The sequence below is a fragment of the Sylvia atricapilla genome, chromosome 2 (genome assembly GCF_009819655.1).
Source record: "Sylvia atricapilla isolate bSylAtr1 chromosome 2, bSylAtr1.pri, whole genome shotgun sequence".
NCBI lineage: Eukaryota > Metazoa > Chordata > Aves > Passeriformes > Sylviidae > Sylvia > Sylvia atricapilla.
The window spans coordinates 27,019,742-27,035,540 of NC_089141.1; the positions used below are offsets into that span (position 1 = coordinate 27,019,742).

General features: G+C 45.1%; 1 protein-coding gene across 1 annotated transcript; it reads right to left on the minus strand.

The window, feature by feature from the left end:
• Window positions 1-15,074, minus strand: FBXO40 (F-box protein 40). Its single transcript, XM_066341173.1, has 4 exons — window positions 12,353-15,074; window positions 4,463-6,358; window positions 3,441-3,934; window positions 1-271 (listed from the first exon to the last, which is right to left on the minus strand). The coding sequence occupies exons 1-3, from the start codon at window positions 12,359-12,361 to the stop codon at window positions 3,737-3,739; spliced, it is 2,103 nt and encodes a 700-aa protein (XP_066197270.1). The 5' UTR covers window positions 12,362-15,074; the 3' UTR covers window positions 1-271; window positions 3,441-3,736.
• Between the last annotated feature and the right edge of the window lie 725 nt (window positions 15,075-15,799).

Sequence of the window (15,799 nt, forward strand, 5' to 3'; positions counted from 1 at the left end):
CTGTTTCCTGTCTTCTCTCATCATGAGGTTTCTTGCCCTGCTCTGACCTTTCTGATTTCCACGATGCCTTCGTTTCACTTCCACTTTTCCAGTGAGAGGAAACACTGCAAGACACATCAGCCTGGAGTGTGTGGAGTATTGCTCTTGCACTTCACAGGATTTGTGGACAGCACAAACAAGATCAAAGTCATGAAGATCCAGAATGTAGGGGCTGGACTGAGAGCAACCTCAATGCTCTGCTGGAATTGCATCCCCTTTTCCAGTTCAGACCCTGCCAAAACAATGGACTATTTTGAAAAACACCAAATGCTCAGTTTCTTCTAATCAAATTCTTCAAGCTGAAATTTAGCTGAAGTTTTCTTGGCCAAATTATAAACTTAAACCAGGAGCTAAGGACTTGCTGAACCCAAACTCAAGCCTGTCACCTTTTAAATAAGCCAGCATTGTGCTCCCCAAGATACACAGTGTAGGAAAATTCAATTTCTTCTAGCTCCTAAATCCGCTGACTCTGCTAATGGACAGGACCATCAACACTGAGCTAGCTTGGCATGACCCTTAGATTAATAAAACTGCATCTGACATCAGCCCACAACTCTCCACTTTTGGTAAGGCTGGGATGAAGTGAGAGACAGCTCCCTGCTGACATTGGCCAGGTGGGTATTTAGAAATGGAAGGGTGATCTCTCCTTCCCTGTACAGCTTTGCTACTCCCAGATCAGGTTAACCAGAGTAACCTGAAGATTTTGGCTGTGGGTTTTCAGCTTTTACTGGATGTACTGAATGTTACTTAATCAAATCTACAGTTTACAGAAATATACCTATATATTCACAGGAGCAGATATGTCTCTCTATGAATGAACACTGTGTGTCTCTCCAGCATGCCCTGTAGGAATACCAGAAGGGAAATGATCCAGTCTCCTGGACGTTCTCTGCACACCCTGGCTGATCCCACGAGGTAGAGATTGCAGTATTCCTAACAGAGTTCGTATTCCTAACTCTGACCTGCACCACCAACTATTGTATTTCCAAAGGTTGCACTCCCCTGAAGTCTGACTCAGGCACTTCCCTCCATCACAATTTCCATCCTTTCTGTGGAGGGAAGAAGCAGGATCCATTGCAATAAGGCTGGAACTGAAGTCATGCCATCTCCAGGGGCAGGGAGTTACAAGAACAAAATCCTCTCGAACTGACAGAAGGCAGCCAGGAGCAGAGTAGCAGTGGTGCTGGTGACACTGGCACTAAAGGTAAGGTGTGCCAAATTAACACCTAACATAGGCCAAAATTTCAGGGCACCCACAGCACTTTACAGCAGCTAAGTGGCTGATCATGTGAGAGATTGTTCACAGGCTGAAATGTTTCATGGTTTCCTGCCAGCCTTGAACATTCACTTACTCTGAGACCTTATTATTTAAGCAACATTTTTTCCACCCTCCCCAAATTATGTATAACCAAGTGGCTCCATTTTCAAGCACCCAGCACAGATTCTGGCACCAAATTTTTGGACATGCATTTGCAAATACTGTGGTCTGCAGCTACAATTGGGTGCTCAGCATCTTTCAAAATCAAATACATGGAAGTGAAGAATGAGGCCCTGATGTAGAGATCTAGGAATTCTAGGTCTCTCGGGAATTCCTGGAGACCTAGAAATTCTGGCTGTATGTTTTCACATCTGTCAACTTTGCTGGGTAATACAAAGAGATAACATTGGGCAGCTCATGTTATATGGAATGTTTTGAGGACAGGTGAGTTTTTGAAAGCAGCTTTTAGGTATGGACAGTTTGTTTTTATGCAGTGGCTTAAGCCTCAGGATGAAGGATCCGAGCATCTGCTCCTAATTGCTCCCTGTGCTTATTTCCTTCAGTTTCTTCTCCATAAACCTGGGGTGCTACTTGTATTTCTGCAGGATACCTGTGCAGGGAAGTTTATTTGCATGTCTAGAGCATTGTGAGACTTCCCAGAAAAGATCTCTAGGGCAGGAAAAAAAAAAAAAAAAAAAGGAGAGAGAGAGAAAAGTGCTGTTTTCCTGTTCCCAGGACCATTCCACTGTCCTCACAGCTCAGACTGTATGCTTCTGAGGGTGTGTGTCTGGAGATTAAAAACATCCTCATATGGTTACTAATCTCACAGGGACCACTTAAGCTGCAAGTGTAGACAAGGCTGAGCTACACTCAGGGTGGTTTGGGTCATGCAATTCATGCCTTTGATTTCCAAGCACCCAGCTCAGGTTCATCAGCAACCTCTCTGGGTAAGAGAGGGCTCTTTCTTGCATGGCCACCTCATCCCACATCTGCACCAAGGTCGAGGATGGCAAGTGTGGCGTGGATCCATCTGCCTGAGCCGGTTTGCACCTGGCCAGCCCAGGTGAGAAGAGCAGTGGTCCAGGCCAGCAAATATCCCAGCTGCCAGCAAGGTTCTCCTGCCTGACATGAAAGCCAGACCTCAATCCCAAGCTCACACTTCTGGCTATGAGGTTAAAAAACAAAAGGGGTTGAGTCAGCACCCCGTGGCTGTGCAGTGGCTGTAGACTGTCCTAGAGCCACAAATAAATTTGTGGCCATTTCAGAGGAATCTGACCCACCACCACATCCATGGCACTTCTGACTAGCACCACTGAAATGAGCTCAAATAGTGTAATGAGACAGGTGCTGCTGGTAACATGCCTGTGTTATCTCATCTGTTGCCTCAGCAAGCCCACTGGGGTTTAAGTTAATGCATTTATTAAAAGGTAAACCAAATCCTAATCACTTCCCTGCTCTGTAAAAAAAGATCCTATGCTCCTATTTAACTGAAGCAAACATTATCCATACTCTTACTGAATGGGTTACTGAATTAATTTTCTTTTATGGAAAAGATTATTATTTCTTTGACATCCTGTTTTCAGTTGCTTACAATTAGAATTTGCAATTTACAACTGGAAAACTGAGTTGGTAAGGCATTTAAAAATTACTTCAAATATTCTTTAAGGGCTTTAAATGAATCTGAAAATGAATTTTCAGATAAAACACAAAAGGTATTACCTTAAAATACAAAAAGTCAATTAAGTCTCTAAAATTGTTTGCTACTCAGTTACTTCTAACAAAGGGCAAGTTTGCTTGCTTTGGTTTGGTTTGAAGGCTCCCATGAGCTCAGCTTTAGGCTTGCACTCAGCTAGGTGTGCTTGCCTTTGTCAGGGTCCTAAACGATGGTCTGTGGCTGTGCAGTGAATTCCCAAGTCCTCACTGGGGTTCTAATTAATTCACATAATGTTGGGGTGTTAATTTCTTTTGCCCACATCACAGAGCAGGTTAGCAGTCCCTAGATCTGCCCAGCCAGGAGGGCATCTGCTTGTGCTCCAGCAACTTGGCTTTCCAGACAAAACTAAGATGTTTCAGATCTATTTGAGCTAAGTTCATTAACTGCTCTTACTTCCCTCAGGCACGTGGTACAGGAGCGGCAGCCTACCTTCAAGGAAGTAAAAACGCCGTTTTCAAATAAGATCCTCATTGCTTTCTTCAAGATGCTGCATTAAACCAGGAGCAGAAACATAAACAGAAAGCATGTGATGTTAGTAAGCAGTGGTTGAAGTTTTAACAAATTAATGCAGGAAAAAGAAAAATGCACAGGTTTCAAACGCAGCTGGGGAGAAACCAATTTTGTACGTCCAAAAGAGAGTTGGAAGCAACAATCTTTACACCTGAATCCCTGAATCTTCACCTCAAGAGCCCTGAAGGAAGCATGGCGGAGGGGAAGTAAGTTGTTCAGATTCTGTGCTTGAAAGTAGAGACCAAAGTCTTTCGAGTCTGCTCCCGAGATTCGCTCATGCCTGTCAGCAGCACGGGGTCTGTCCTGCGCTCCGCCTGGTAGAAGGGACAATTCCTCAGGTGCTCCGACATGCTCGGGACGTCGCTGCGCTGCCAGTTGTGAACTCTGGAGAACAGGCTGCTGAACTGCCAGATCTGATGCAAGAGAGGGGACAGCAATTGGGGAGAGAATATGAGGATTTTAAATGCCTGTCTATACTTAGAATGGGCGTACATTACTCACTCGGGAACACTCTAATGAACATCAGATTGTGCAGGGCTGGCATAGCAAGTGAAAATGGGGTCCATATTGTTACGTCTCTTGTACTTGCTGGTTTTGCTGCTTGAGTTATTACCTGACATTTTTAATGGGAATAGTAATACTTAAATATCAGGAATTCTTAGCTCTCCGTGTCTAGAAATGGTGCACAAGCAAAGGGGTTACCGAAGATGAGCTTGGGTGGGGATTTTCAGCTAGTCAGAAAACATCTAGTTACACCTTCATCCTTTTGCTGGATGTACTGCACTCTACAACCCTGGCCCCTGACAATAAACCTCTGTGCAAATCCACAACCTCATGAACCTTCCCCACATCTGCACATTTATATGCAGCTTTTCTTGCCATTCCCGTGTTTTATCTGAAGAGAACTCATGCCTCTTTTTCCCAGTGTCATGGTCACTTGCCTTTTTGCGAGCTCTCCAAGAGGTACCACCATGGGAATATCTTTTTTTCTCCCAGACCAGGAGGACCATTCCCCTCTCTTGAAGAAGAGTGGCACAGATGTCCCTCATAAGCATTGACACTTGTGATAGCTGAGATAAACTGAAGCTGTCCAGGAATCCTGCAATGTACTTAAGCACTTCCACTGGGAGGCTGCTCAGCAAGTCCTTGTTTCTCCCTCGACTATCCACTATGGAATTGCACTTGCCCGGTTCAGCAAGAAGGGTGTCCACCTCTGGCTTAATAGCAAATGTCTTGAGAGGCTTGCTGTAAATAACCTTGGCCTTAAGTCCCTCGGGGCGGAAGTGGTTTTGGACAAAAGGACATCCCAAGTAAGCCAGTGGGCAGCGATGCTGGAACCATCCATCCAGGCATGACTGGATATCAGCGTGCACATTCTTGAAGTGGGATGGGAACTCATCCCTCCTAAAGAAATGACTGCAAGTGAATGTGAAAGCTGAACTGCTTTTGTTGTGTCTTCTGGTTACACATTCAGTGTAGAGCTCCATGTGCAGTTCTGGTGGGCTGTTTTCATCCAGAATATCTGCCAGAACTGCCCTGGAGGAGAAGGGCTCCAAAGGAAAGCTGTATGTCTGTGTTGCAAAATCCACAAAGAGTCCATCAATACCTCTTGCTTCAGAGATCTCATGGCCTTTCAGCTCTTTTTCCAGAGCACACAGCAGTGTGGCTTCAATTATGTTTGTCTTAGGTAGTTCTTCTACCTTTATTCCCAGTTCTGAGGTATCCACTGACTTGTCTGAAGTTGGCATCTTGTGGCCCAGTGCATCTCCTAGTCGTGCTCTTTTGCCACAGTAACTAACTGGCACTTTGAAGGTGTAGACAGTCTTCACTTCCTGGGCTTCCAAGTTCCCATAGACAAAGTCTTTCTCTCTGGGAGTGCAAGCAGCCATCTGGCCAAAGCGGATGAGCATTCCCCCATGATGTACCAGATACATGTTGTAATCAGCTACACCGACTTCCTTCTTCAGCCTCTCCAGGACCCCTTCTTGCCAGGGAGCCAGCCCATTCAGTTCTCTACTCGGTGTTACTTGTTCAGACTTTTGGCCCTTTCCCTCTTCTGCACCATCAGGTCCTTCCTTTGCCTTCTCTGTGGAGCTGGCAGCATGAGAGGCTGATGCTGTTTTCTTGGAAGCCTCCTCTGTTTTTTGTCCTGTGCTGGTTGCTGAGCCTGTTACCTGGCAAGCCAGAAGCTCTTTGCTGAAAATGTTCTCCCAGGTTTTGTAACTCCCAAGATCCATTCCTTCTTTGTCCTTTGCCAAATCTTCCCGCTCACGTTGGCTGAGCTCAGACAGGTCATTGCCCTCTTGGGAACCACAGGCAGCTCCTCCCACAGCACCTGCTTCCCCACCCATGGCTTGATCCATTAGTTCTTCCAGTTCATCCTTTTTCCTCCACTCTGGAAATAATTCAGCTATTTTCAAAGTCCTGAAAAGGATCTTCTGGTCTCTGAGTGCCAAGGCCGTGTCCAGACATTCTTCGTTCAAGGTCTCTTTCATAATATTCTTGTGCAGGGTTGTGTCTGAATCCACGTTTGGCCAGCGGTTCCACTCCATCGAGCAACAGACAACACTGGCTGGACAGACCTGGAGGTGCTTCCCCAGCTTAAAGCGGGCCATGGAGAAAGGGCAGCCATAGGCTGAGTTGAGGCAGGACACCTGCTCCAAGGGGCAGAGTAATTTGTGCTCCTCCTCCTTGCACATATGGAAGGTGGCCCCGCAGTGGAGGTGGCAGCTGATGACCATGCAGGACACGGAGACCTCAATGGGCGCGCGGCAGTGCCGGCTGAAACATTGCTCACAGTGCCTGTGTTGCCCAGGGGGAGCTCTCTGGGCCCGGTGCTGTGTGTGCCAAAGACAGAAAGACAAGAGTTATTGTCTGATGGAACAAAGACGGCTGCAGACCCTCCATGCCCATACTTTGTTTCCATGCCGGAGGTGCTCACATGCACTCCTAGTGAAAATGGAGCTGTGAGAAAGTGACTACCAGCTCCATACAGTCACATATCACCTCTGATCCCCATGGTACAGCATGGCCTGCTAGCAGCACTGATACAGATAAGGTAAAGACCTTAGTTTAGGCAGCCAGGGTATGAGCTGTTTTCTGTCCCAATATTTCATCAGGGTGCTGAAATCAAGACTGCTAGGGGCACAGTGAAGGAGCATCCTACTTCCTCAACACTGAGTAGGAAAAGTGACATTCCTTTTTCCTCTCTGGATTTGGCCTAGGCCTCTTCTTATCTCCCCACAAAGACATGAATGTTGCACAGATGAACCTCCCTTTGCTCTATACCAGTAAGACCAAGAGTGAGGATTGTCTTCAGGATCCCAGTTCCCAGTGTAGAAAACAGCCTGGGTAAGAGCTAATTTCCTTGGCCTTCTTTACTCTGCTTTCCTGATTTACCCTTACACTCTAGTTGTTGGCAGAACTAGAGGCTGCTCAGTCACGACTTAGAGCTACTTCCCTGAATACCTTCAACTGGTATCAGTGACTTGGCCCATAGAACAGCTGCTGCAAGTAGAAACCTCCAAAATTTTGACTCCCTGCTCTTTACTATTCCACCCTGGTTCTGGAATCACTGTGAATCTTTGTGGAAAGAAAAAAGGTAACAACAAGTAGAAACCTGAGTTTTGTTTTCAAATAGGACCCAGGGTCCTTTTCTTTTTAATGTGAAAATAGGGAAAAAATTGACAAATCTTCCCCCCATACATTTCATGCAGTAGGAACTACCATAGGCCAAATACACTCTCACTTGGCTCTGAGAGAAGATAGATATTGGTAGTAAAATAATTTAGACTTTGTTTTATTTTTCCTGGGGTTAAAAAACCCACAGTAGTGTTTACCTAGATATGTTTTCTTTTGCAAACCCAGGGTTAAGTGACCTAGCCCTGAGGGGAAGTGTGCTGCAGAGGAAGTAGGCTCAGGCTCTGGGGGAAGAGATTCTGTGTGAAGAGCTTCCTCTCTCCTTCTTGAAGGCGTTCTCTTAACTTCGTGTCTTTCACACCTTCCCACCCTGGTAGTGCAAGTCATGAACAACACCAGAGAAGGAAAGACACCTGAGAAAGGCAATGCTTGTGGGTCCCTGCACTAAATACCAACACTCACATTTGAAAATTTGATGTTTGTTAATTGCTTAACACAACGTTGTTCTATCTTTTGCAATTTTCAAGTGCTGATCAATACCTGCTTACACTTCCTAATGAATCAACCCCATTCCCTGTTGGCCCTGCAGAGTAAATGAACACACCCTTGGTGGTCCCTTTACTCAGACACAAACTTACACTCTCAACTATAAGGCTCAGGTACCTTCACCTTTTCAGGGAAAGAGCTCAAGACAGCAATGGAGAAAATAAAACTGTGACTTCCCATTATAACATCCCTGCCTTGCCTTGGGAAGCACTGGCTTCTGCACAGAGGTGACACCAGGGTGCTGGCCAGGGTGGCCTCAGCCACACCAGGCCCTTAATTACATGTGGTTTGGGGTGGCACATGTCCTGCTTTAGGCTGTTTAGTTACATCTACTTTTATGCAGCTCAGAGAAGCAGGAGATACAGATGGATTTCTTTCACATTGGTGGCATCCTTGCTGCTCTCATTCTTGTAGCATTTTGCTGCAAATATAATCTCTAAAAATAGTCCCAGCCATGACTTGCATAAGGTCAGAGGAAGGCTGGGTACATTACACTGCAATAAAAACATGACTGTGTGAACAATACTTTCCACTGCAAAAGTAACTCTTGGGGAGAAAGAGTTGATAAAAAAACTTTCCTACATTAGAGGCATAGGCCTTATTGTGCTTCAAAACACAGAAAGGACAGATGGCAAAGCTTCTGGAGAGATGCCTGCTTTCACACTGTTGTATGCAGAAATAAACCTCATCCAAATCATGTGTAGAGAAAGAAAATACGTGCTTTGTTTATGAAAAGTGACCATATCACAGCATTCAGATGCAGAGTCAGTATTCCTCGTCATTCAGGCATTTTTTAGTTTAGTTTACCTCATCTCTAACTTGTATATGCTGCTCTTTTCAGACAAAACATATCTATTCCTCTCTTCTCATTGTCAAATCTGTGAACATAGAGGACAGGAAGAAGGGACAGAGAGTTTCTTTCTGATATTTATCAGGGTTCAAATGCTTCTATTCTGACATGCCAGTGATCAGGAGCTCTGTATTTTAATTGATAATTTAGTTGGCCCTGTGGTTTAGTTGATGATATTATTGCAAGTACACAAAGTACAAACTGAAAACACCCAGCAGAAAGTTTATGAATTTTGCCTCAGTAGGTTTGATCCATAACATCCAGAGGCAGGTGACACAGAGATAAGTCAGGTGACAAAACCTTTCTCTAAACTCATACACTTCTCGATTCCCTGCAGCTTGTAAAATTTCTCAAGGTCTGGGTTAGGAAACAAACAAACAAACAAAACCCCAAACCAGAAATCATTACTTCAATCATGTTCAAGCTACTGTGTAAAGAAAGAATGCACATTACAGTCCACAGTCTGTCCACTTTGGTAAATCTTTATTTTTAGACCATCATGACAGCAAATCAAGTAAGGTTTAAAAATATACAGCTGCTATTTTAACTACGTCTGTGTCTGGAGTGGACCTGTTCAGTGACAATAACTTATAGTTTATAAACCAATCAAAATTCATTTTCAGGAGACATATTTAATTAATTTGCAGTCGATGAGGCAAAATAATACAAATGTTTTCTCATTTGGCATGTGACTGACCATTTGACATACTAAGGTCATTCATTGTACCTGACCTCTTTGCACAGAATCAAGGAATACCTCCCCGTTTGAAGAAACATCAAAAAGGGCCACCAGAAACCCAGATAATGACCCTAAAGAGTGCCTCTGAGATGAGATTGCAATTGAACATAAGACAATCTTTCTAAATTTTACAACATGATAACAAGCTCCTAAAAAAATCTCATGAAAGTTCACATCCAAGTGCTGGAGCCAAGAATGCTGAAGTTATATATAAAGTTACAACAGAAGGAATGTGAATACTTTCGGTGAAGTGTACAGGGCAAATAGGCAATGTACTCTACTTCTTTTAATCCTTGTTACCTAGTATATAATGTTTATCTCATCTTTATCATACTGAAATCATGAGAGGAATACAGTTATTTTTTTCTTACAAAATAAGAATTTTCATGTCAGTATATCAACTATCTTAGATCTGATTGTGTTCACAATAATAAATTTATCTTTGCAGTACTAGAGGAGCACTTGAGATTGAAAAATACTATTGCTTCTCTTTGGCAAATGTAGAATTAATGTTTAGAAAGCTAAAAATAAATAGAACTAAATATGGTATTTTATAGAAATATGTAAATGCCAAGCAAAAATACCTAGCATAGAGATGCTCAGGGTCTTATGTTTCACTTGCAGTTGCATGCCTCCTGCACAAAACCCCTGGCAGAGCCAGCGTAGAATTACATTTTCTAGGATACCAAGTAAGTTTTCTTAAACTAATGAGTTTCTCTTCCTTTCATACACTGCTCTTCCTCAATCACTGCTTGCTTAACAATCTTGTCAAGAAATCAGGCCTGGGTCTCCTTTTGCTGAACAGATAATTTTATTTCTTAGAGGTGAGGACAAAATCACTATGCCATTGGATACCATACTGTACTGCATTTGTACATGAATCTCAGGAGCCCAAGTTTTCTCAAGTCCTCTGGTTAGATACAAAGTAAAAAGCAAATCCGAGAATGCCACCACCTGGAATTACAGGGACCTCTGAATAAGTTAAACTCCACACCTCAACATCCACAGCAGGGACAGCTACAGCTTGAGTGACCCCCTTGGCACTCAGCACAGTGGGTCACTGTCCTTCATGGCATTCCTACTGTCCTTCATGGCACTCCTGCTCTGCAGTTGCCATTTGGACTGACCTTGTGCATACAAATTGCCAGCCAAGCTTTAAATGAGGCAGGCAGTGAGTATGGTACAGCTCAGGGCAGACAGAAAGGGAGAATCAAAGGTGTAGATGAAATCTTCATCAATAACACTAATAGTGAGCCTAAGCAAGACCACTTTGGAAGTGACCTTGAACAAGTTCACATGGATTTTAAAGGGGCACTTTGATTCCAAGGCAATCCTGGTGAACTTCAAATCCTTAGTATAAGACATGAGAAGTAAGATTTTCTGTGAAACAACTGACTTGTTGGATAAGCCCAACAATGGAAGGATGAAGCTCTGACAATTAGGGAGCTACTGCCTGTATTTCCTACCTGGGGGATCATTTGGATGAGCCTGTGGTGTTTCATGGCAATAACCACTATTTCAGAGTTACTAAACAGGTTGGAATTGCTTTATACTGAAAAAATAAATCCACAGTATTAGTGCATCAGTTGGGCAAGGACTTCAGTCTGTGCTCCTTGCCTTTCTTCTGGAGCATGCCTTTGCTCAGGTTCTCAGAACAGCACATCAGCTTCTCCTCAGCTCCCCACACCTGACATGCAGGACCATGGAGATCAAGAGAAGCTGTTGCACCATCAGGCCTCCCCCTTGCCTGGAAAATCTGTGCTGCACACAGGCAGTAAAGTGGCACCAAAATTTGCTTGTGCAATTTCTGTCTGGTGAAATGCACTAAAGCTATTACAGGAGGAGCAGGGAGACTTCAGAATAGTGAGGCACAGGTAACACAAGACACTGCTGGTGGGAACCCTGCACTGCACTCCCCACTAAAAGACCTGGATCAGCAATGTTTCTTGCTCCTCCCTACCTGGTGTAACCTGGCCATAGCTCATCTGAGAGAAACCCATCCAGAAATTCCAGGTGCTGAAATGGTCCCCTGGGCTGGTGGCATTGTGCAGGATAGCTCAGCATCAGCATCTTGTGCTGGGCATGATGGGGAGTGCTGTGGGAGACAGGCAGATCAGCAGGCTGTGACATGGAGCTGCTCTGCTGCTCCTCAGACATGTCAGGGGTTCCTGTGCTGTCCTTGGTAGACACAATCAAGCAAACTCTCACTTTGCATTGGTAACTAGGAAATAGGTTTGGTCTTGGTTTGAACTCAACAAGTGCTTTAAAATAATAGGTGCAGTAGTTTCACTGTAGTTTGAGGGAAAAAAAATAAAAATGAGGAGGCAATGGTCCAAACAATGCTTTTTTTTATCTTTGGGCTCAGGTTCTATTTTATGCTCTGGTAACAATCTCATTAATATACTTTTCTGTAAGGTGCCCAGTGTAAAGACTCTCAGAGCTATTGGTTAAGACTGAAGTCATAAAATAAAAGTGATTCATGAATAAAAATTGTTATGCAGTCAAAAAAGACTAAATGGTACAGTAATATCTTTAACTCTTGTAATGCTTACTTCATCATTCAGTCTAGATTGCCAACATAAAGTTTGCAGTCTCAATCTACAAAACTCATTTAATTTTAAGTGTAAGCACTTTTGCCATGAGACTGCTCTTGCCTCTCCTCTGACCCTTACTGTATCTCCTTGTCTTCTCTGAGTTTCCTGAAAACAACAGAAATTGAATTTTTGATTTATCATATGATCTGCTGCTGAAGCTCTCATCTCACAATCAGCATCTTAGTTTTTTTTTTAAATCCTGCATACAGTGCTGCAAACTACAGCTAATTCACTGAATATGTTATGGAGGGTTTTTTTAGAGTAGTATGTCACAGAAGTGCTCACTGTTACCAGCTGCCTCTGTTTTAGAGTGTCATTTAAGACATCTCATGATTATTCTATTTCATCTTAATTACTAAGGCTGTTTTGAAGATGTCTTGATTTTCATAGCTTGCTACAGTAACCATTACATTGCATCAAGGTTTGTCCAAAAAAGACTCCAACTCCATTTACAAAGCCTTACCTTGATCATAGAGTCCCTGTGCACGTACCAAACACTTCTCTCCTGGTTGTGCTCAGCTGGGCTGAAGTGAGGTGGGTGAGGGAGAGCTGCAAGCAAAGAAAGAGAAGAGAACAGAAGGACATGGAGCAAGCCCAGGCAGAAACATCAAGTAGTTTTGGGATGTTAAAAATAAAACCTGTGCATGTGACCATGTAGCTCAGCTTACAGAGCTGTCTCTTCCACTGTATTTGTTAACTCTGTCACTCCTGGAGTGATACTTGACAGACAAGTGGAGAGGCAGAAACAATAGTAGCCCGCCCCCCTGCATGAGAGGAAAAGATCAAACCCCTTCCCCAGCCCTGCATCAGCTCCCTGCTGCTCTCTGATGGAAGTTTGCCCTTTACAACTTAACTCCCCTAGGTGCCCACACCAGTTTGTGGTTTCTGCAGTTGGAATTGTCACCCAGTTCCCATTGTCACTGGATGGAGCAGCTGGCACAGACAGCAATGGTGGTTTTCTGATCTGTCCAGGCAGGGTGGACATAAGGAGAGCAGAGTGGGAATGGCCCAGACTTGAGCAGCTGGGCAAAGGTGCCTGCCCCCCTCCTGGGGACCTCCAATAGGCTCTCAAACTTCAATCCCCCCACTGCACAGAGAAATGGTCCCACCAGCCACCAAGAGTAAGCCTGAGGGTACTGCTCCCAGCACTACCCTTCCTCAGGCAAACCTGGGGAAGCAAAGGAGCAAAGGAGAGCAGTCATGTTTTACTGCAGGCATGGACACATTGAAGCATTTCATGGTGACTTCCATGGTGAGCACTTCATACTGATGGTGAGTATGGACAGGTCATCCATGCCAGTGAGGTTCAGGGCTGCAGATGGGGCAGACACTGCTTCTCCCTGCTGACTGCTCACCCCATCTGGCTGCAGGCATCCCTTGTGACCTTGCTGCCATTTGCTGCCACCTCTCACCGCCTCAGAAACACAGAACAATCCTTTTGGCTGTGGTGGCTTTGAGATCCTGTCATGATGAACTTGCTGCTTTGTCTTATCTTTTCCTATCTGCGAGTCCCCAGTGACTCTCCTGGCTTGAAACAGTGCAGGCAACTGTTTTCATTTTTAGGGCTGAACAAAATGTCAGTGGGTGACAACCAAGGCTTGCTGGTGCCAATTGCAATTTAGCAGAGCTAAATATGGTCAGCAGTCAGGCTCTGTGGCCTTTTTTAGAAAGGGCTTGTATTATCGTGATACCATTTTCTGGCATCCCACTGCACTGGGGAAAGCAAGAGCCAGGGGTATTATGCCTAAACTCGAATTTAACCCAATCACAGCGTAATGGCTGATCTGTTTATTCTGTCCACTTCCACTCTTCCTCCCCCAGCTCAGGGTCATTTGTCAGCCTTCAATGTTGTTGTCATCTTTTCAGGCAGTGTTTAGAAACATGCTGAGGGTGTGCCTTGCTTTTACATGAAGAAAAAAATCTCAAAATTGGGTATTGGTTTAAGAGTAAATTCCCTCTACCTGAATTAACTCAGATTACAAAAACACTCAGGGCTTCAAAAGTTCTTGTCAGAAATGAAGCTACCTTCTGTCTTAATTTTACCAGCACCTGATGTCAGCCTGGTCTCAGATATCTCTGGTTTCATGCAGCTGGAACTGTGGTGGTACTTTTTGCTGTTTCCATGCCTTGCTCTGTGACTAAACAGACCCAGATAGCCTGGACCTGCCTATCTCTGTCTCTGGTACGCTGCCTCACAGCCTCATCCCACACAAAGCCCCAAGTTTTGCAAATCCTTGCCTGCAGGTGTTGACTGTAATCCAAAAAGGTGTCATCTGTGGTGGCTGTTAGGGGCAGGTTATCAAAAGACATGCAGAATGAACATAGTTCACCGTGCCTGAAAACGTGTACTTGGTGGGGAGAAGGGAGCACAAGAGCAGAGAGACAGGAAACAGGAATTCATCCTTGCATTAGCTCAGCTGATACTTTTATCAAAACCAGGAGAACCTGAAGATCTCTGCTGCCACCCATTACCTGCTAATTTGATTCAAAGTATATCAGGAATGCCAACCAATACTGTAACCAGACCTCCTGCTGCATTACAGATGTGCTTAGGTAGGGTGGAAGAAATGTGAAATCCCTGAAAGAAAAGCGGAGCTGTTATTTATTTTTTTATTTTTTGGTGAAAATGCTTTGGTTGAAAGCTGTTGCCTGTCTGCTTTAACCTATTTTATCTCAAGTCAATGGGTATAAATGCTGTGCTTCTATATGAAGCCCTATGAATATACCAATGTATATATCTACACAAATATATGTATCTATTGATGTGGCAAAATTGTCTGAGATCTGGTAGTCTGAGAGAGGTGAGGCTGCTGCAGCCCCATGCCCACGTCCAAGCAATAGCCACACAGAGTTTGTATTCCCAGGAGACACGTGCACAAATTCACAGATGCACCAATTAAACAAATACACATGGACACAGATTTCACATCCATCCACACAGAGCACTCCCACACAGCACTGGCAGCCTCATCCCACACCCTGCTCCAGCTGAGCAGGATGGAGGTGCACTGGTGAGCATCCCTGTATTTACAGAAGTATTTACACCATGTACAGTGTGTCTCCTCCTGAGCTGGGCTCAGGCAGTGCCCAGTAGCTGCCCCTCAATCCCAACTTTTCCAGCCCCCCAGTAGCCAACTCCCTGTGGTGCTCTGGCCACAAGTTCCTCGCCCAGGGCAAAGTGCAAAAGGAGTTTAATGAGAAAAGCTGACAGGCTGCACTGATCAGGTGCAGGACATGAACAAACCATCACAAATTATTTACACATGACTGGCCCTTTTTATTTCTGTATGCTATATTTGTTTCTCTATGTGACCTAGATGACCCCTGGTTCCTGCCCTAATCACTCCCTAACGAGTCCTGTGCAATCCCCAAATGCTCTTCCCCTGTATCCCATCCTGTGTCCCACATCCCTGACCACAGCTACAGCCCCAATCCTAAAGGTGCTCTGGGGCTGAGGCTCCCCTGGGTTGGGGCTGGACAGGGTGTTCCTTTCTCCGAGTCCTTAATTGGGGTTCCCACCTGCCATTGTGCCCCTGTGCCCCTCGGAATGGGCCTTGAGTGGGCTGATGGCTCCTGGGATGGGCCTGGAAGCAGCCTTGTACTCCTCCTGCCACCATCACCTCGTACTCCTCTGTGGGTGTGCAGGCCAACTGGTGCCACACAATCTAATGGTCGTGTCTGCCGCATCACACACCGTGGCTGACCAGCAGCTCTGGTGGTTTTCCGTGCCGACTCTGGGGCCCGCGGCCGCCGCGGCATCGCCCGTGGCACAGCGAAATGGCTCCGCTGCTTGCCGCACCCGCAGTGACACGGTCTGCGGTGACACCGAGGCCACCGCTAAGGGACCTGCATTCATTAAAGCGCAAATATCAGCCCGCTGCGCTATCCCGGGCCGTAACGGCGCCGGGAG